We start from the raw sequence: 22,725 nt of genomic DNA on the forward strand, positions 1-22,725 counted from the left end.
TGGTGAAAGGTTTATCAATTCTTTTTTATCTTTTGAACGAACTAGCTTTTAGTTTTTTTGATCTTTTCTATTTTTTTTTAACATCTTTATTGGAGTATAATTGCTTTACAATGGTATGTTAGTTTCAGCTTCACAACAAAATGAACCAGTTATATATATACATATGTTCCCATATCTCTTCCCGCTTGCGTCTCCCTACCTCCCACCCTCCCTATCCCACCCCTCCAGGCGGTCACAAAGCACCGAGCTGATCTCCCTGTGCTATGCGGCTGCTTCCCACTAGCTATCGCTTTACGTTTGGTAGTGTATACAAGTCCATGCCTCTCTCTCGCTTTGTCACAGTTTTCCCTTCCCCCTCCCCATATCCTCAAGTCCATTCTCCAGTAAGTCTGTGTCTTTATTCCTGTTTTACCCCTAGGTTCTTCATGACATATTTTTTTCTTAAATTCCATATATATGTGTTAGCATAAGGTATTTGTCTCTCTCTTTCTGACTTACTTCACTCTGTATGACAGACTCTAGGTCTATCCACCTCATTACAAATAGCTCAATTTCATTTCTTTTTATGGCTGAGTAATATACCATTGTATATATGTGCCACATCTTCTTAATCCATTCATCCGATGATGGACACTTAGGTTGTTTCTATCTCCGGGCTATTGTAAATAGAGCTGCAATGAACATTTTGGTACATGATTCTTTTTGAATTATGGTTTTCTCAGGGTATATGCCCAGTAGTGGGATTGCTGGGTCATATGGTAGTTCTATTTGTAGTCTTTTAAGGAACCTCCATACTGTTCTCCACAGTGGCTGTATCAATTTACATTCCCACCAACAGTGTAAGAGGGTTCCCTTTTCTCCACACCCTCTGAAGCATTTATTGTGTCTAGATTTTTTGATGATGGCCATTTTGACTGGTGTGAGATGATATCTCATTGTAGTTTTGATTTGCATTTCTCTAATGATTAGTGATGTTGAGCATTCTTTCATGTGTTTGTTGGCAATCTGTATATCTTCTTTGGATAAATGTCTATTTAGGTCTTCTGTGCATTTTTGGATTGGGTTTTTTGTTTTTTTGTTATTAAGCTGCATGAGCTGCTTAAATTTTGGAGATTAATCCTTTGTCAGTTGCTTCATTTGCAAATATTTTCTCCCATTCTGAGGGTTGTCTTTTGGTCTTGTTTATGGTTTCCTTTGCTGTGCAAAAGCTTTGAAGTTTCATTAGGTCCCATTTGTTTATTTTTGTTTTTATTTCCATTTCTCTAGGAGGTGGGTCAAAAAGGATCTTGCTGTGATTTATGTCATAGAGTGTTCTTACTATGTTTTCCTCTAAGAGTTTTATAGTGTCTGGCCTTACATTTAGGTCTTTAATCCATTTTGAGCTTATTTTTGTGTATGGTGTTAGGGAGTGATCTAATCTCATACTTTTACATGTAGCTGTCCAGTTTTCCCAGCACCACTTATTGAAGAGGCTGTCCTTTCTCCACTGTACATTCCTGCCTCCTTTATCAAAGATAAGGTGAGCATATGTGCATGGGTTTATCTCTGGGCTTTCAACCCTGTTCCATTGATCTATATTTCTGTTTTTGTGACAGTACCATACTGTCCTGATTACTGTAGCTTTGTAGTATAGTCTGAAGTCAGGAAGCCTGATTCCTCCAGCTCCGTTTTTCATTCTCAATATTGCTTTTGCTATTCGGGGTCTTTTGTGTTTCCATACAAATTGTGAAATTTTTTGTTCTGGTTCTGTGAAAAATGCCAGTGGTAGTTTGATAGGTATTGCATTGAATCTGTAGATTGCTTTGGGTAGTAGAGTCATTTTCACAATGTTGATTCTTCCAATCCAAGAACATGGTATACCTCTCCATCTATTTGTATCATCTTTAATTTCTTTCATCAGTGTCTTATAATTTTCTGCATACAGGTCTTTTGTCTCCTTAGGTAGGTTTATTCCTAGATATTTTATTCTTTTTTGTTGCAGTGGTAAATGGGAGTGTTTTCTTGATTTCACTTTCAGATTTTTCATCCTTAGTTTATAGGAATGCCAGAGATTTCTGTGCATTAGTTTTGTATCCTGCTACTTTACCAAATTCATTGATTAGCTCTAGTAGTTTTCTGGTAGCATCTTTAGGATTCTCTATGTATAGTATCATGTCATCTGCAAATAGTGACAGCTTTACTTCTTCTTTTCTGATTTGGATTCCTTTTATTTCCTTTTCTTCTCTGATTGCTGTGGCTAAAACTTCCAAAACTATGTTGAATAAGAGTGGTGAGAGTGGGCAGCCTTGTCTTTTTCCTGATCTTAGTGGAAATGCTTTCAGTTTTTCACCGTTGAGGACGATGTTGGCTGTGGGTTTGTCATATATGGCCTTTATTATGTTGAGGAAAGTTCCCTCTATGCCTACTTCCTGCAGGGTTTTTATCATAAATGGGTGTTGAATTTTGTCAAAAGCTTTCTCTGCATCTATTGAGATGATCATATGGTTTTCTCCTTCAGTTTGTTAATATGGTGTATCACGTTGATTGATTTGTGTATATTGAAGTATCCTTGCATTCCTGGAATAAACCCCACTTGATCATGGTGTATGATCCATTTAATGTGCTGTTGGATTCTGTCTGCTACTATTTTGTTGAGGATTTTTGCATCTATGTTCGTGACATCCTTGTCTGGTTTTGGTATCATGGTGATGGTGGCCTCGTAGAATGAGTTGGTGAGTGTTCCTCCCTCTGCTATATTTTGGAAGAGTTTGAGAAGGATAAGTGTTAGCTCTTCTCTAAATGTTTGTTAGAATTCGCCTGTGAAGCCATGTGGTCCTGGGCTTTTGTTTGTTGGAAGATTTTCAATCACAGTTTCAATTTCATTGCTTGTGATTGGTCTGTTCATATTTTCTATTTCTTCCTGATTCAGTCTTGGCAGTTTGTGCATTTCTAAGAATTTGTCCATTTCTTCCAGATTGTCCATTTTATTGGCATAGAGTTGCTTGTAGTAATCTCTCATGATATTTTTTATTTCTGCAGTGTCCGTTGTTACTTCTTCTTTTTCATTTCTAATTCTATTTATTTGAGTCTTCTCTCTTTTTTTCTTGATGAGTTTGGCTAATGGTTTATCTATTTTGTTTACCTTCTCAAAGAACCAGCTTTTAGTTTTATTTATCTTTGCTGTTGTTTTCTTCATTTCTTTTTCATTTATTTCTGATCTGATTTTTATGCTTTCTTTCCTTCTACTTATTTTGGGTTTTGTTGGTTCTTCTTTCTCTACTTGCTTTAGGTGTAACATTAGGTTGTTTATTTGAGATTTTTCTTATTACCTGATATGCAATTGTATTGCTATAAACTTCTTTCCTTCCACAGATTTTGAATTGTCATGTTTTCATTTTCATTTGTCTATGGGTATTTTTTGATTTCCTGTTGGATTTCTTCAGTGATTCGTTGTTTGTTTAGTAGCATATTGTTTAGCCTTCACTTTTGTATGGATTTTTTTTTCAGTTTTTTTTCTCATAGTTGATTTCTAATTTCACTTTTCTTAAATTTACTGAGGCTTGCTTTGTGGCTCAGCATGTGATCTATCTTGGAGAATGTTCCATTGTTCCATGTACACTTGAGAAGGATGTGTATTCTGCTGCTTTCTCCTTTTATGTTTTGTTAATATTTGCCTTATATATTGATGTGCTCCTATGTTGGATGCATATATATTTACAATTGTTATATCTTCTTCTTGGATTGATCCCTTGATCATTATGTAGTGTCCTTTTTTTTTGTGTTGTAACAGTCCTTATTTTAAAGTCTATTTTGTCTGATATGAATATTGCTACACCAGCTTTCTTTTTATTTCCATTTGTGTGGAATACCTTTTTCCATCCTGGCACTTTCAGTCTGTATGTGTCTCTAGATCTAAAGTGGGTTTCTTGTGGACAGCATATATGTGGATCTTGTTTTGTATCCATTCAGCCAGTCTTTGTCTTTTGGTTGGAGCATTTAAACCATTTACATTTAAGGTAATTATTGATATGTATGTTCTTATTTCCATTTTGTTAATTGTTTTGGATTTGCTTTTGTAGGCCTTCTTTTTCCCTTTCCTTACTCTTTTGTTCTCTTCTTGTGATTTGATGACTACCTTTAGTGTTTTGTTTGGATTCCTTTTTCTTTTTTGTGTGTATATCTATTATAGATTTTTGGTTTGCAGTTACCATGAAGTTTTGGTATAGCAGTCTATATATTGTTTTAAGTTGCTGATCTTTTAATTGCAAATGTATTTTAAATATCCTGCATTTGTACTCTCCTCCTCCCATGCCTACTGGTTTTGATATCATATATATGTGTGGATGATTTCCTGCCTTTAGTGTATGTTTGCCTTTACCATGAGATTTCCCATGTCGTAATTTTCTTCTTTCTAGTTGTGCCCTTTTATTTTCCACTTAGAGAAGTTTCTTTAGCATTTGTTGTAAAGCTGGTTTGGTGGTGCTGAATTCTTTTAGCTTTTGCTTCTCTGTAAAGCTTTTGATTTATCTGTCAAATCTGAATGAAAGCCTTGCTGGGTAGACTATTCTTGGTTGTAGGTTTTTCCCTTTCATCACTTTAAATGTATCATGCCACTTGCTTCTGGCCTGCAGTGTTTCTACTGAAAAATCAGCTGATAGTCTTATGGAGCGTCCCTTGTATGTTATTTGTTGCTTTTGCCTTGTTGCTTTTAAGATTTTCTCTTTGCCTTTAATTTTTTGTCAGTTTAATTACTGTGGGTCTTGGTGTCTTCCTACTTGGTTTAATCCTGTATGGGGCTCTATGTACTTCCTGGATTTAGGTGACTGTTTCCTTTCCCATGGTAGGGAAGTTTTTAGCTATTATGTCTTCAAATATTTTCTCAAGCCCTTTCTCTTCTCCTTCTAGGTCTTCTATAATGTGAATGATGGTGTGTTTAATGTTATCACTTTTTTTTTCTTTTTTCTGTGCCATGGCAGTGATTTCCACCGTTCTGTCTTCCAGCTCACTTATCTGTTCCTCTGCCTCATTTATTGATTCCTTCTGTGTACTTTTCATTTCAGTTATTCATTTGTTCACCTTTGTTTGTTTGTTTTTTATGTATTCTAGCTCTTTGTTAAACATTTCTCATATATTCTCAGTTTGTGCCTCCATTCTTTTCCATAGTTCTTGGATCATCTTTATGATCATTACTCTGAAATCTTTCTCAGGTATATTGCCTGTCTCCACTTCACTTAGCTGTATTTTTGCTGTTTTTTCTTGCTTAGTCTGGACCATATTCCTTTGCTACCTCATTTTGTTTAAATTTCTAATTGTATTTTTATTTATGTAGTAGGTTATTTATGTTTCTCAACCTTGGAGAAGTGTCCCTCTGGAGGGGATGTCCTAGCAGTACACTCCCTTCTTGTCACCCAAGGGCCAGGGACCAGTTGGTCCTGTGGTAGATTCTGATCTGTTTGCGGACTCAGTTCCACAGGCTGTGGGATTGTAGTTTTCTTCCTTCTGGTGTCTGCCCTCTCCTGGATGAGTATGGTCTAGAGCCATGTGCAGGCTTCCTAGCAGGAGGGGCCCATGCCTGCTGACTGGTGTATGAGTCTGGGTCTTGGCCCTCTGGTGGGCAGCACCATGTAAAGGAGCATGTCTAGAGGTGGCTGTGGGCTCAGGAAGTCTTTAGGTAGCCTGTCTATTGATGGGTGGGGCTGTGTTCCCACCCCATTGGTTGTTTGGCCTGAAGCGTCTCCACACGGGAGCCTATAGGCTGTTTGGTGAGGCTGGCTGTTTGTGTGAATGATTCAAGCAAAATATCTGTCTCCAGCAAGAGTTCATGCAGATGCACACTTCTCAATATGTCCACCCCAGCTTTTATGACCCCAGAGAGAGCCACAGCTGCCCCCCATCATCCCATGAGACCCTCCAAGACAAGCAGGTAGGTCTGTCCCAGGCTCCTATGGAGTCATGGCTTTTGCCCTAGGTGCTGGTGCACATAAGATCTTGTGTGCCCCCTCCAAGGGTAGAGTCTCCGTTTCCCCTAGTCCTGTGGAGCCCCTGCAGTCAAGCCCTGCTGGCCTTCAAAGGCAAATTCTCTTGGGGCTCCTCCTCCTGATGCCAGGCCTGTAGTCTGGGGAGCCTGACATGTGGGAGAACTTCTGCAATATAATTATTCTCCAGTTTGTAGGTGCCACCCAGGTGGTATGAGATGTGATTATATCACAAGTGCACCCCTCCTACCATCTCTTTTTGGTTTCTCCTTTATATCATTGGATGTAGAATATCTTTTTTTGGTAGGTTCCAGACTTTTTTATTGATAGTTGTCCAGCAGTTAGTTGTAATTTTGGTGTGCTTATGAGTGGAGGTGAGCTCAGTGTCCTTTTACTCCACCATCTTGTCCCAGGACCATCAATATTCTATTAATAAGGAGGAAAGGAATATAGATTCTTAGAAGGCAGTTAATACTTTCTGTCACGTGGTGAAAAAATTGAAAACGCGGTACAGGATTGATATTCCAAGGTAGAGATATTTAGCTCAAACACTTAACGTCTCTTTATTCTTAATTCCAATGTAAATTTCAAAAGAAAACTAAAACTGCATATATAGACATATAGTATATATAATTACCAAATTAATATTTTTAAATGAATTCATGCTTGACTTAATAGAGTAATATAGATTACATAATATTTGTAAATATCTAAAATGGTTTTGCTTTCCAAAAAAAAAGATAAAAGAGAAAATACAGTCAATATGAAATACAAAAACATTGTAAGACAACATATCAAAAGTAATACTATAGGTGTAAAAACTATATATTTACATTTATGAATGTGATATACATATAAGTAAATGTACATCAATTATAATTTTATTATAAATAAATGTAAAAACCAAAATCAAGATGTTTATTAGCAATATCATGTCCAAAACCAAAGTAATGCAGTAAAAGTAAAATGCTAAGCAAATATATATTAATTGGAATAAAGCAAAAGACTTAACATTAATCTTAATGTAGGATTCAGTACACAAAACGTTAAGTGGAATAAATAGGAACTGTTTCAGTTGATATAAAAAATAACAGCTACAATAAAGTTATTTTTGTTTGGGCATTAATGTACAAAATTGTATTATACAAAATATATAACAGAAATATTTTTGGAAATGTAAGACTAGATAGATAAAAAAATAGTATAGGGCCAACGTAACATATTTATCTTAATAAATTATCGTATTCAAAGATAATCATACTGGGCTTCCCTGGTGGCGGAGGGGTTGAGAGTCTGCCTGCCGATGCAGGAGATATGGGTTCGTGCCCTGGTCCGGGAAGATCCCACATGCCGCGGAGCGACTGGGCCCGTGAGCCATGGCCGCTGAGCCTGCGCGTCTGGAGCCTGTGCTCCGCGATGGGAGAGGCCACAACAGTGAGAGGCCCGTGTAACGCAAAAAAAAAAAAAAAAAAAAGATAATCATACTGTCATGGGGATGAAATGTACAGCATGGGAAATATAGTCAATAATAATATCTTTGTGTAGTGACAGATGATAACTTGACTAATTGTTATGATCATTTTGTAATGTATAGAAATATTGAATCACTACATGTGTACCAGGAATTAATATAGTGTTGTAGGTCAGTTATACTTCAGAAAACAAACAAACTCATAGAAAAAGAGATAGATTTGTGGTTACCAGAGGCAGGGGGCTTGGGGGAGAGGGAATTGGATGAAGGTGGTCACAGTGTACAAACTTCCATTTATAAGATAAATAAGTACTAGGAATGTAACGTACAACATGATTAATATAATTAACACTGCTTTATGTTATACATGTTTTAAAAGTTGAGAGTAAATCCTAAGAATTCTCATCACAAGGGAAAATATTTTTTTCTTTTTCTTTTATTTTGAATCTATATGAAATGATGAATGTTCACAAACCTAATTTTGGTAGTCATTTTATGATGTACATAAGTCAAATAATTGTGCTGTACACGTTAAACTTATGCAGTGCTGTATGTCAATTATATCTCAATAAAACTGGAGGAAAAAAAATAAGGGTACAGGATTTCACGTCTGGGAAGACAGAGTAGATGTTTCTCTTGTAAAGTACTGCTCAATTCCCTGGACATTATATACATTATATAATTACTATTTATTATATAAGGTATTATATAATGTTATATATTATAGAAATTCCTTGGACATTATATACAGAACAAACATAAAAAGACTATGAGTAATGAAGAGCAGAAACTTGTTCATTAAACAAATGAACCTGAGGAATGAAAATGATGGAGTGAGTTTGCTGTTTTTTTTTTTTTTTTTCCTTTATATATCCTAAATTTTAGCTGAAGAAGGCAGTAATCCAGAACGGCCAAAGGGTGCAAACAAAAAAACAAAATACCAGAAATACAAATAGAAGTATCCTTTCTATCCAAACAACCAAGAAACATTCAGTCTAGTAAAACAGATAACTTTTAGTCAATAACCACAGAGAGAAAACTCGTCCTTCCTGCACCCATCCCAGTAAAGCCTGAATGGAGACCCTGGACTTCCATCCTTGTGAGGCTCTAATGAGGCAACCCAACACCTATTGGGTGTTGTCAGAGGAGTCCTAATGGAGATCGACTTTCACAGTTGCTCAGCTATAACAAGACTACACCCATAGCAGTGTCAATGAAGAGCACATAGAAGTTGAAACTCCCACCTACACACAGAAGTAACAATGAGCTCTCCTGCCCAGCTGGGGGTTAGTAGGGGCTTGAGTGGTGAGGAACTTGGACTTCTACCTCCCGCTTGAAGTAACATGATAATGACTCACATTTCCCCTGCTGGAACAGTGTCAGACAAAGCCAGCTAAAACAGAAATTTTAAATAACAATGAAAGTATTATAATACAGAAATATCTAGGTTTCAGGCAAAAGTCACTCAACATACAAAGAACTAGAAAGATCTTAAACTGTGTGAAAAGAGACAATCAATAGATGCCAGCACTGAGAAGATAGAATTGTTAAAATTATCTGATAAATTTTAAGTAGCCATGATAAAAATACTTCAATGAGCAATTATAAACATGCTTGAAACATGTACATATAGGAGGCCTCAGCAGAGTAACAGTAGCGGTAAAGAAACAAATGGTAATTTGAGAACTCAAAAATACAGTAACCAAAATAAAAAGCACAGTAAATGAACTAAACAGCAGAATGGAGGGGAAAGATGACATAATGAAGGAAAGGAAAGATAGAAATTACCCAATATGAATAACAGAGAGAAAAAAGACTGAAAAATAAAAAAGAACAGGTATTCCACGCAAATGGAAATATATTCCATGCAAATGGAAACATATTCCATGCAAATGGAAACTGAAAGAAAGCAAGTGTAGTTATAGCAGACAAAATAGACTGTAAGCTGAAGACTGTAATAAGAGACAAAGAAGTTCATTATATAATGATAAAAAGGTCAGTACAATAAGAGGTATAACATTTGTAAATATTTACATACCCAAAATAGGAACACTTAAATATATAAATATTAAGAAACTTGAAGGGAGAAATAGACCACAATATAATAATAGTAAGGGACTTCAATATCTCACTTTCAACAATGGATAGATCATACAGACAGAAAATCAAAAAGAAAAATTGGACTTAATTGTTAGAGCAGATGGACTTAACAGACATAGGAATTCTATCCAAGAGCAGCAGAATACACATTCTCCTCAAGCAAACATAGAACATTCCCCAGGATAGATCATATGCTAGGCCACAAAATAAGCCTTAACAAATTTAAGAAGATGGAAATCATATTAGGTATTTTTTCTGACCATGATAGTATGTAACTAGAAATCAATTACAAGAAGAAAACTGGAAAATTCACAATTATGTGGAAATTAAACAACATACAACAGCCAATGGATCGAAGAAGAAATAAAAAATATATATCTTGAAACAAATGAAAATGGAATGACAGCATAACTTATGGGATACAGCAAAAGTTGTTTTGAGGGAAGTTTATAGTGATAGATGCCTATGTTAAGAAAAAAAAAAAGAACTCAAATGAACAACCTAACTTTACACCTCAGGGAGCTAGAAATAAGAAGAACAAATTAAACCAAAGTTAGTAGAAGGAAGGAAATAAAGAAAGATCAGGTGGAAATAAACAGAACAGAGACTAAAAAGACAACCGAAAAATAAGTGAAACTAAGAGGTTTTTTTTTTTTTTGAAAAGATAAACAAAATAGACCAACCCTTTGTTAGACTTAAGAAAAGAGAGAGGACCTAAGTGAGTAAAATTAGAAATGAAAAAGGAGACATCAAAATTGATACCACACAAATACAGAGGATTATAAGAGACTGCTATGAACAATTATATGTTAACAAATTGGACAACTTAGAAGAAATGGATACATTCCTAGAAACATACAACCTACTAAGACTGAATCATTAAGAAATAGAAAATTTTAACAGACTGATTACTAGTAGGGAGATTGAGTCAGTAATCAAAAACCTCCCAACAAAGAAAAGTTTAGAACCAGATGGCTTTACTGGTGAATTCTACCAAACATTTAAACAAGAATTAATACCAATTTTTCTCACACTTTCAAAAGAATAGAAGCTAAGCAGACACTTCCAAACTCATTTTACAAGGTCAACATTACTCTGAAACCAAAACCAGTTGAGGACACTACAAGAAAAGAAAATTACAGACCAATATCCCTGATGAACATGGATGCAAAAACCCTCAACAAAATATTAGCAAACCAACTTCACCAATACATTAAAATGATATACACCATGATGAAGTGGGATTTATCCCTGGGATAAAAATATCCCTAACAAATGTAAGCATAAAAATCTATAACAAAATATTAGCACATGCAATACAGCAATATGTAAAAATAAGTATATACCGTGAGCAAGTGGGACTTATTCCAGGTATGCAAGGCTGGTTCAATATTTGAAAAATCAATCAATATAATTCACCATATCAAAAGACTAAATATATATATATATATATATATATATAAAATATCATATCAATTCATGGAAAAAAAACATTTGACAAAATTCAACATCCATTCATCGTTAAAAAACTCAGAAAAATAGGTAGAGAGGGATCTTCTCTTCTTTATAAAGAACATCAAGATAAAACCTACAACCAACATTATGCTTAATGGTAAAAGACTGAATGTTTTCTCCCCAATACTGGGAGCAAAGCAAAGATACCTGTTCTCATTTCTCTTGTCAACATGCTGCTGGAAAGTCTAGCTAGTGCAATAAAGTAAGAAAAGGAAATAAAAAACATACAGATGAGAAAAGAAGAAATAAAACTATTTGCAGATGAAATGATCACGTATGTGGAAAATACCACAGAATCTACCAAAAAAATCTCTTAGAACTAAAAAGTGAGCTTAGCAAGGCTGCAGGGTTCCAGGTAAACAAACAAAAATCAATCATATTTCTATGTACTAAAAATGAATACCTGGTCACCAAAATTAAATATATAATGTCATTTATAGTCACTCAAAAGTGAAATACTTAGGTGTAAATCTAACAAAATATGAACAGAACTTGATGGATAAAATATAGCCTTTTCAATAAATGTTACTTGGAACAATTGCGCGCGTGCGCGTGCACACACACACACACACACAAATGAGCCTCAATGTAAGTTTCACAGCTCATACAAAAATTAACTCAAAATAGATCTTGGAGTTAAATGTAAAACTTAAAACTAAAAAACTTTTAGGAAAATAAAACTGAAAGAAACCTTTGAGATCTAGGACGAGGCAAAGACTTAGACGTGATGCTAAAAGCACAGTGTTTAAAAAGAAAAAATGGTAAAGTGTACTTCATCAAATTAAAAAAATATATATATGTGCTCTGTAAAAGACCCTGTTAAGTGAATGAAAAGATAAGCTCAGAGTTGGGAAAAGTATTTGGAAGTGAACATTTTTTAAGTGATAATAGGTACTTCAAGTGGTGGAAATTTGTGTAAAGTTTTTGTTCTTGTCTATGCTTTTCTTCTTTTCTAAAAAATTTATTGTGTTTTATTATTATGGTTCTAAATTTTATTTTGTTATCTAATGTTGCTTGATTCAGGTGAATTTTTTTTTTTTTTTTTTTTTGTGAATTGACTATAGTGTGTTCCCAAAGTGTTTACCAGTGATCCTTAGAAATAGTTATAAAATAATAAAAAATCTTCCTAGCTTTTGTGGGGAGTTTCACACAGGTACTCACCATTTCATGAGACTGTTAAAGTGAATATATTACAGATGGAATAAAGAAGTGAAAACTGCATGTGTTAATTCTATTTTAAATAAATACTTGTGGGATTAGTATGATTTACATTTTTCAATTATGCTGAGAAAATCTGTGTCAAATTAGGAAATTCTGATACAAAAAAAAAAACAAATGGAATAGAAAAAGGTAGACTTTAGGGACTAGATACATATATAAGAAATAAAAACATGGAAAAAGTAAAGAAAAAATTAAATACGTACAAATGTACTGAGAATATCAGATTAATTGGAAATCTCTTTATGTAATTACATGCAGTCTGAATGGAACGTAGTTTTAGATTTTTTTTTAAAGTACTCTTCCTGTTGGAACACAAAATACTCTCTTCCATCTGAGTCATTTTTACAAAAGTCTTTACTTTTCTTTTGAAATGCCCCATTATGCTTTATACCAGGGTTAACAGTAGCCCTATTTTCATCCCAGGGTTACAATAGCAAGTGGTAGAGTATAGATATTTCATTATTCTATCATCTGTTTTGTTGATTCTTGATAGTATTTTGCCTAAGCATGCGTTGTCCTTCGTTAAGCTTTTACTACAATTCTTTAATTCCATTCATTGGATTGAAGATATTAGTACTAATCATCTTTTATAGTTAATTTATTAATTTTTAAATTTTACATTATGTTAGTTTGGATAAATTGCTTAGTATATTCCTCTACTAATTTTTTAAGTATCAAATAAGGTATACAGAAGTCCTTAAACTGTTGACAGATAACATTGTTTGGATGCTTGGAATGTTTTAGCACTGTTCTAAGTGCTTTACAAATATTTTCTCACAAAACCCAGTGAGGTTATCTCTGTTTTACAGATGATGAATAGGGGACAGATGGGTTACTTACCCTAGATCACATAGCTAGCAAGTGGTAGAACTGGAATTTAAACCCAGGCAGTTTTTCTCCAGAGTCATCACTCACATAGTGGAGGAAATGCATTACTTTCCCTTAGAAAGTAGATACATCCATTTGTCCTCAGATATCAAATGGTTATGCCATTTTTTCAAGTTTGCAGTGATATCTTTATTGGCATTTTACTGGGTAATTGTTCTAGGACATCATAAAACTTGAGTATTGTCTTGAGGTTACTTGTTTTCTGGCAGGGACACTAACTCCACCCACAGCTGATGATTATTCGTTTATCTCTTTAAAGAGATGAGTTATTCACACATTGGTGGGAAGCAGGACTCTGCTGTAAACTGCAGTGTGAGCTTAATGGTTCTCTGCTGGTGAGAACTGCAGCATCTGACCAGGACCACTTAAACCTAGTCATCTAAATTCCCTCCTGTATTCTTCTCCCTCCCTTCTTACTTATGCAATCAACCTCCCTGCTCCCAAACTACTATAGGGGAGCAAAAATAATTTTCTCTCTACTCTTCTGAGTTCTTGGCTGAGACCCCTGTAATATAAGACAGATTACAAGAGAAAAACAAACAGAAGTTTACTAACATTTATACCTCATGTATACTGAGAAGATACCCAGGGAAAAATGAGTAACTCCCTGAGGTGAGAATTCATGCTTATATACCATCTAAATAAGGAAAGGGAGGGAGGGTGTAGGCCTCTTATGAGCAAGTAAATTATTATTATTTTTTTTTGGTACGTGGGCCTCTCACTGTTGTGGCCTCTCCCACTGCGGAGCACAGGCTCCAGACGTGCAGGCTCAGCGGCCATGGCTCATGGGCCCAGCCGCTCCGTGGCATGTGGGATCGTCCCGGACTGGGGCACGAACCCGTGTCCCCTGCATCAGCAGGTGGACTCTCAACCACTGCACCACCAGGGAAGCCCCTATGATATAATCTTTTGTTTAAATGTTATCCTTTACTGGTTTCTGGTATAGTTGTGATTTCCCGTAATTTTATGGGTTTTTTTTTTTTCATCACATTTGGTCTCATGGTGTGTGTGTGTGCATGTGTGTGTTTGTGTGTGTGTGTATGTTTTTGTTTAGGGTAACAGGCTGAGGGTGGGGCAAAGTCCAGGGGACTAGGGGAAGGAGAGAGAATCTTAACCAAAGTTTGGTTAACAAGCGTTTTATTCCGACTGCTCAGTATAGACAAAGCAGTTAAACTAATCATTAACAGGCAAAGAATGTGAATTTAGAAAGTCTGTGTCAGGGCCTTGTCAAAGACGAACAAGAGGGACGTTCATGGGTACAATCTAAGTAATATGGTGGAAGCGTTCTTCTTTGTATAAAACCATTTCCTGAAATAAAGGGTTAAGGAGATTTCTTAACCTTCAGTGTTTTCCAGGATCACAGGGCTCAGATAAAATTCACCATTGCCAAGTGTGACAAATAAGTTATTAACACAGGATAATATTGTAGAAGGATATTAAACTCAGATCAATGTCAAGAAAGGCTTCTTGGAGGAAGGAACTAAGTCTCCAAAAGACTAAGATAGTAAGATAAGTAATTGAGAAGGGCAGTCAAGAAACTGGAATGGCATGCAAAAAGCATTGAGGTTTGATTATCAGGTAGTTTTCAGGAATGCAAGTGGTTGAATATTGCCAGAATGGAAGGTATTATATATAGGGTGAAAGAAGATGAGATTGAGAAGGTAAGAAGGGACTAGATCAAGGATTTTGTGTGCCAAGTCAAGAAATTTGTAATTAATCTTTCAATCATATACCAGCAAAAATGCCATATCATCATATCATATCATTGCATTTTGAAAAGTTCATTCTAGCAATAGTGCATATTATGATTTGAAGGGAGTAGGGAGTAGGGATTATTTCAGATATCAGGACATTTTTAGTAAGTTAGAGAAGTGATAAAGACATGCAATAAAGCAATGGTAGAGAACAGAAGAAAATGTAGAGATCAGATGCTTAGGATGTTGAATATATTGGATCTAGCAATATTTGGATATGAAGAAGTGAAAGAGAAAGATAGCCTGGGATGGTTCTAGGGTTTCTGGGTTAGGTTCATATGGGCAATAGCACCATCCACTAAGAGCATGTGAGAAAGCAGGTTAGGGAAGAAGATTCATGTTTGGGCAAGTTGAGTTTACAGGAATATCTTGTTTTATTGCACTTCACTTTACTGTACTTCACACATAATGCATTTATCACAAATTGAAGGTTTGTGGCAACCCTGCATGGAGCAAGTTTATAAGTGCCATTTTTTTTGACAGCATTTACTCACTTCATGTCTCTGTGTTACATTTTGGTAATTCTCACAATATTTCAAATGTTTTCATTATTATTATATTTGTTATGAGGATCTATGATTAGTGATTTTTGATGTTTCTACCGTAGAAAGATTACAACTTGCTGAAGGCCCTGATGATGGTTAGCTTTATTAGCAATAAAATATTTTTTAAATTAAGGCATGTACATTGCTTTTTTAGACAATGCTATTGCACACTTAATAGACTACATTATAGTGTAAACATAATTTTTATATGTACTGGGAAACCAAAATATTCATGTGAGTTGCTGTATTTCAATATTCCCTTTTTTGTGGTGGTCTGGAACTCAATCTGCAGTATCTCCAAGGTAAGCCTGTAATTGGATAATCAGTATGACCATATTGTTCTGTAGCTCCAGAGAGAGTTCCTGCTTAAAGTGAGAAATCTGAGAGACATCAGGACATAGGTGAGTGTTGGAGCTGTGGATTTGGTTGCAGTCATCTGGACAGTGTGTTCAGACTGAAAAAAGACAAAATGGAGAAAATCCTTTCAGTGTGACATTAAGTAGGGTATGGATAGGTCTTTAAAAAGTCCAGAAGTAAACATTAGTTATAGGAAAACCCAAGAGTGTGGTGTATAGAAGCCAAGGGAAGTGCTTCAATGAGAAATGTCCAATGATAATTTTGTAAAAGTATTAGATAGGATGATAGAGATAGAAGTCAGTGGATTGAGATACAGGAAGAGAGAAGGTGGGACAGCAAATATGGAATTCTGTTTCAAGGACTCTTAATAAAAGTTAGATACAAAGGATGGAGGGTTGGGATGTGTATGATTATTTGTGTGTGTGCATTTTACAGATGGGTGAGACTACATCATATTTATAGGTGAGACATAGGGACAGTAGCAGGGAAGTAATTGAAAACAGGGAGATTAAACTTAACCATGATGGAGAGCCAATCTTGGACAGGAAGTGAGATACTTCTTGATTTAAGATTAAGTAGAAGTTGCTTCTATTCAGTTTAGATATATAAGAGTTAAGTGGGAATATAGTTAAATTTGTAGGGAAGGGAGGAGTGTTAGTTGATAAAGTTCAGACTTGATAGTCCTATATTCTCTGTGAGAAGGAAGCAAGATGTTTAGTTAGTGCTAGGGAAAAGGCTTTATAGAGAATAGTACTGAAGGTTTACAGTAGCTCCTGTTGGAAACAGAAGCAAGCCAGGGCCAAAAGTAAAGGATTTGCTAATTAGCAATGAATGTTTGTAAGTATAAATCTGAAGTAGTATTAATCTACAAGGCTTTGTGATTTTTTTTTGGAGCTGATTAAGTGTATATGTAGTAAAGGTATTTTTTTTTAAACATGATGGGGTTGATAATTTTCAGAGTAGGTACCTTACAAAGAAATGTGTTAGGTTTTTAATGCATAATTTTTACATTCAAGACATAACTAGAGTGGCTTTTTCTAGCCAGTCAAATGATCAGTAGGATATAAGGAGTCTATGATCCCAAATAAAAAATTTGCAGGAACAATAATCTTAGAGATAATTTCTTTAAAGGCAATATAGAATATCTTTCGCCAGGGGAGTGTGCTGTCTTCCAGTAAAAGTGTGCAACATTCTAGTTAAGATGCCACAAAGTTTTGAACTACTGTAAGTTGTTTTATAAATCCATTATGTATCAGTTTCCTCTGTGATGATCCACAGAATACTTTTAGAGTTTCATTGGATATCTATTCATGCCATTATCTTTCAGAGATCAACGTGATTATGGGCAAAATTTTATAACTATGATAGCAGATTGTGAGAAGAATCTAGAATGGAGAAAGTTATCCTCATTGATCTTGCTTTTTTTTTGTAGAGAATTAAAATTATTTGGTGCTACTAATTCTTGGTCTTCTGATCTAATAAAAATAGATATGAAAATAGATTTATCATTTAACTGTTATGTGTATAATAAGATATCCGTGAATGTTTTAATAGTTTATACCATCAGACTACCAAGTTAAACTATCTTTTGGAAATACTTTCATGAGCTATAAATATTAAATATATTTTCTTTATACAGGGATCAACCTATGAGAATGAAATTGATAATATCAAAGTTATTATTTCAAAAATTAATGAAATTCTGGCTCATAACTCGCCAGTTTTGATTGTTCAAAGATGGATACGTGGTTTCTTAGTTAGGAAAAAAGTGAGGTATGTTTTATTTTCTTCACTATTTGAATATTAAAAGATGATAAAAAGACATTTCTCTAATATATGCTTTTTTGTATTCCCTGTCAAAATGGTACTTTATAGACTATTTAAACTAATTTTTAGGAACACACCACAGATTCTATAGTAATATAATATTCAGCATAATCAAAATTTGATTCTCTTATTTTTTCTTTTAAATTGACCATATAAATAACTAATCATTAAAGTTTTTATTAATCATTGTCTGAGTAATTCTGATAGTTATTTTAAATTAAACTTAAAGATTAGTCAAAAATATATATTACATTTCTCTCATGTAATGGGATATAATAGAAATATAAGCCATGTACAACATGAGAGAAATATAAACCATATATATATATGTATGTATATATATATATGAGGATTTTGCATTTTGTTTGAATATGAAGATAGTTTTGCCAAAACATCTGGTACCACATCAGTCTACATTACCCTTTGATTAATGCTTTTTCCTCTCTCTTTGTTCCTTACATCCCTTTCGGGTAGCTGACATTTTACAAACAGAGGAAAACTTTTCCTATAAGAATCTCTTAACATTGTACTTGGGGAGATAAGATAGGATACTCTGTCATCAATTTATTTTAGTCATGACAAACATCAAACATATGAAAAAAGAAATGAACATTCTCTTATAGTTTATTCTCAGATACTAAATGGGAGAATTCATAAGATAGAAATAGAACATGGCCCTGAAATATAGGTAGGATTAAATAGATCTGGAGCTGGCAAATAGACATTCCCTGAGAAAGAAAGATTAGGACATTTCACTGAAATGATATTCAACATTCTGTGGTAAGACAGAGGGTATGTTCTTATGTGTTAGCCTGCATGTGCTAAATCATAGATGGCAATAGCCCTGACTAAGAGAGATAGTATGAGAGAAAAAACTGAACATAATATAGTGCCTGCAACTTCTGAGGATGAGGTTCCATATACTTTTCAAACCAAGGTCAAAGTGTGAGAGAGAGTGGGTTCATCAGTGGGGGAAAAGTAAAGTGATTTGGAATAAAAGATGTGAAAAGAATCAGGCAATTGCTAACAGGTACGTATTTATTTAAAATATTATTTCTATCTCATATGTTCCATTTAAATTAAGTATGCATTTTCTGTGAAATAAACATCTAATTAAAGGGATTTGTCTTTAGTTTATGCCCCTGGGACTGAGTTTTTCTCTCTTAGAATCAAATTTCCTTTGATATTCCTGTAACATGAGATAAAAACTTTGTACATGGAAACAATATCTGAAAATTCAGCATGCATGAAAAGAATTTGAATGAGCTTTGTGGAGAGAAATGTCAGTAGTAATAATATGTCACAGTGGTTCAATACAGACTGACTTGAATTCTTTTTCTCTTTAAAATGCTGTTCCATTAGGCACATTACTTGACTACTCTGGGCCTGAATTTCCTCATATGTTACATGGTAGAGAGCAGGGACTAATAGCAGTACTTAGTTCGCTGCTTGCTTATGAGAATTGAGATCATGAATATAAAGCACATAGCATCTGGCAAATGTGGATATTACATTCTTATTAGCTGCTATTTAAAAAATATTATTATTGCTGTTCTTCTACCTTATGCTCTCTGCATTATATGATTTTATGGGAAACTTACTCTTTCCTTGGATTTCTTGCTCCTTTCCAATTACATTTACCACAGCATGCGCAGAGCAATCTTTCAAAATTATAAACCTAATCTTATTCACCAACCTAAAAATCCTCAAGTTGCTCTCAATTTGTTTAGGGAAAACTATTGTGATATTTGCCCCTGCAATGTTTATCACATACTTTCATTATCAACACTTACAATACTGAATTGAAGTTGTCTGCATAATTATCTGTATCTCCAAATGTACTACATACTCTGTATCTATAGTATATAACAGAGTGCTTGACACATGTTAAATGCTCAAAAAATATTTGCTGAATTGATGAATATATTAATAAATAGAGAGACTATGCAAGGTAGAATAAGAAAAGTATTTCTGGATTCATTTGTGGAAAAGCAAAAACAGGAACATCTAAGAAACATGCAAAACTGCCCTGAGAGGTGCCTGTGGATTCCTCCAACCTAAAGCTCCAAGTTAGTAGTCCTCTCATATGTCTATTTCTAGCAATAAGAAATGTCTCCCTAGGTGCAAATATTTTGTACTCTGCTGGAAATTTGTTCACTTAAACTGGTTGTAATTTTATATACAGCCTTGAAGTACTGTCTAAATTTAGAAAATTATTATGATTAATGCTGTTATCTTTTTTTTAACATCTTTATTGCTTTAAAATGTTGTGTTAGCTTCTGCTATATAACAAAATGAATCAGTTATATGTATATGGGGATATATGTATACATGATGCTGTATCTTTTGAAGTGGTATTATTCTAATATAAATGATATGGTACAAGGGAGGCATACTTTTATTCTTAGAATGAAATATTAGGATCAGATTGGCAGCCTCCTAAACCTAAGTAAGGGTAACTACACTGAGGTCACAAGGAGGATTATTAGTTGGGTCAATGGGATGTAAAAAAAGGTAAAAGAATGGAAACAAACATTTATTGAATGTGTGGTGTATGCAAATTGGTATGCAAATACCATGTTAGGTATTTTAATCCACTTTATATCATTTAGTACAGCAGAGCTTTTGAGTTTGTCCTGCATTTTCTATCTTATGGATGAAGAATTAAGAATTTAAACTTGGTTGAGAGGTTGGGATATGTATCCAGTGGCAGACAGCTATGGTGTATTGGATATTTGTGGTCAGTTATAAAGAGATGAAACGGCGTATGTTAAATCTACAAGTGTTACGTTCTTTTGTTTAACATAGCCCAAACTCTGTGCTCTTTTTACTTCTATTTCTGAAGACCTGGAAACAGCTATTTTCCAAAGAGCCCTAGTATTTTTAGTAGGGAATGGTATTTAGGAACCAAGGTCTGGGCACTAAATGTGTTCATTGCTACTGGAGTGTCATGGTTCTTAGGCTGTTTCAGCAGACAGAATAGAAAATGGATTTTTTAAATCATAAATTCAAATTTCTAATGCTAATCCAACACAGAAGGTTCTTCACTGCCTTCTTCTTTCCATATTACACTTCCCTTCTTCCACCATGTGAATTCTGGTTGCTAACATTATCAGTAATGTTACTCATTAGCTGAATGCTAATAAACACAAAATAGTTTCAGGATTACTATACATAAACTACTATCAACAAGAAACATTTAATAAAGTTAAAACGTGTTAAAGGATTTTTTTGTCTTTAGATTGGAGATATATAGTTAAAATAATTGTTTTTTAAAAAATAATTGTTGAATGGGTACTTAGTATAATCATAGTATATTAGTTCCTTATCTAATGATTTTATTTCTTTTTAATTTTTAAAATCTTTCTTATTTTCATCTTCCATTTCTCTTAGGGTATTTTCTGTTATGTTCATTATAATTATCCTTCTCCTAGGTTAGTATTTATTTATAAAATGAGTTTTAAATGTCTTATTCTGAGCCCTATCATTGCATTTCTAAATTAGTCTAATTCTAGTTTATGTGGTCTTGTATGTCTTTTATAATTTTCTTGATACCTTTTAGTTTACTTTTTAAAATAAGACTATTTTATTTTAGAGTAGTTTCAGTTACACAGAAAAATTAAGCAGGAGGTACAGAGATTTCCATTATACTCCCAGCCCCTGCCCATGCATAGCCTCCCCCATTATAAACATTCCCTATCAGAGTGGTACATTTTTTTTTTAATTGATGAACTTACACTGACATACCATAATCACCCAAAATCTATAGTTTACAGTAAACTCTTCGTATTGAACATTCTGTGAGCTTGGACAAATGTACAATGACATATATCCATCATTATGGAATCACATTGTTTACTTTTACTGCCCCCTAAAATCCTCAGTCCTCTGCCTAGTCACCCCTATCCCCCTCTCTAACTCTGTCAACCACTCATCTTTTTATTGTCTCCATAGTTTTGCCTATTCCAGAATGTCATATAGTTAGAATCATATAGTATATACCCTTTTCAGATTGGCTTCTTTCATTTAGTAACATGAATTTAAGATTCCTCTGTGTATTTTCATAGCTTGATAAGATAATTTCATTTTAGAGCTGAATAATACTACATTGTCTGGATGTACCAGTTTCTTTATTCATATACCTACTGAAAGATGTGTTGATTACTTCCATATTTTAGCATTTATTAATAAACCTGCTATAAACATCGATGTGCAGGTTTTTTTGTGGACAGTTTTCTGCATCTTTGGATAAATACCAAGGAGCACAATTGCTGGATTGTATGGTAAGATTTTGTTTAGTTTTATAAGAAATTGCCAAACTCTTTTCCAGTGGCTATACTATTTGCATGCCCACCAGCAATGAATGGGAGTTCCTATTGCTCCACATCTTCACCAGCATTTGGTGTTATTGTTCTGGATTTTGGCATGTGTGGTGGTATCTTATTGTTGTTTTAATTTGTATTTCACTGGTGATATATAATGTGGAGCATCTTTGCATATGCTTATTTGTCATCTATATATCTTTTTGGTGAGATGTCTGTTAAGGTATTGGCTTTTTTAAAAAAATGAGTTCTTTGTTTACTTCTTGTTTTTTTTTTTTTTTTTCTTGTTGAGTTTTAAGAGTTCTTTGTATATTTTGAATAACAGTTCTTTTATAGATGCCTTTTTCAAAAATTTGCTCCTAGTCTATAGCTCATATTCTCATTCTTGTAACTTTGTCTTTTGTGGAGCAGAAGGTTTTTAATTTTAATGAAGCCGAGCTTGTCAATTCTTTCTTTCATGGATTATGTCTTTGGTGTTACATCTAAAAAGTCATTGCCATACCCAAGGTCATCTAGGTTTTCTCCTATGTTATCTTCTAGGAGTTTTATAATTTTGCACTTTACATTTATGTAATAGATCCATTTTCGAGTTAATTTTCATGAAAGGAGTAATTTCTGTGTCTAGTTTTTTTGTGTATCCATTTTCTGCACATGACTATTTTAACATCATTGGTTGAAAAGACTATCTTTGCTCCATTGTATGGCCTTTGTTCCTTCATCAAAGATCAGTTGACTATATTTCTGTCTATTTCTGAGTTCTCTGTTCTGTTC

The 22,725-nt window shown here is 34.3% G+C and overlaps 1 protein-coding gene across 1 annotated transcript in view; it reads left to right on the top strand.

Moving 5' to 3' along the window:
• LRRIQ3 (leucine rich repeats and IQ motif containing 3) overlaps positions 1 to 22,725 on the top strand; it is a 233,104-nt gene that overhangs the window by 41,920 nt on the left and 168,459 nt on the right. Inside the window, exon 5 of the mRNA XM_073788350.1 lies at positions 17,445 to 17,578. Within this exon, the coding sequence (XP_073644451.1) occupies positions 17,445 to 17,578 (134 nt within the window). The remainder of the gene's footprint in view (positions 1 to 17,444; positions 17,579 to 22,725) is intronic.

This window comes from Tursiops truncatus, chromosome 1 (assembly GCF_011762595.2).
Source record: "Tursiops truncatus isolate mTurTru1 chromosome 1, mTurTru1.mat.Y, whole genome shotgun sequence".
In the NCBI taxonomy this organism is placed as follows: Eukaryota; Metazoa; Chordata; class Mammalia; order Artiodactyla; family Delphinidae; genus Tursiops; species Tursiops truncatus.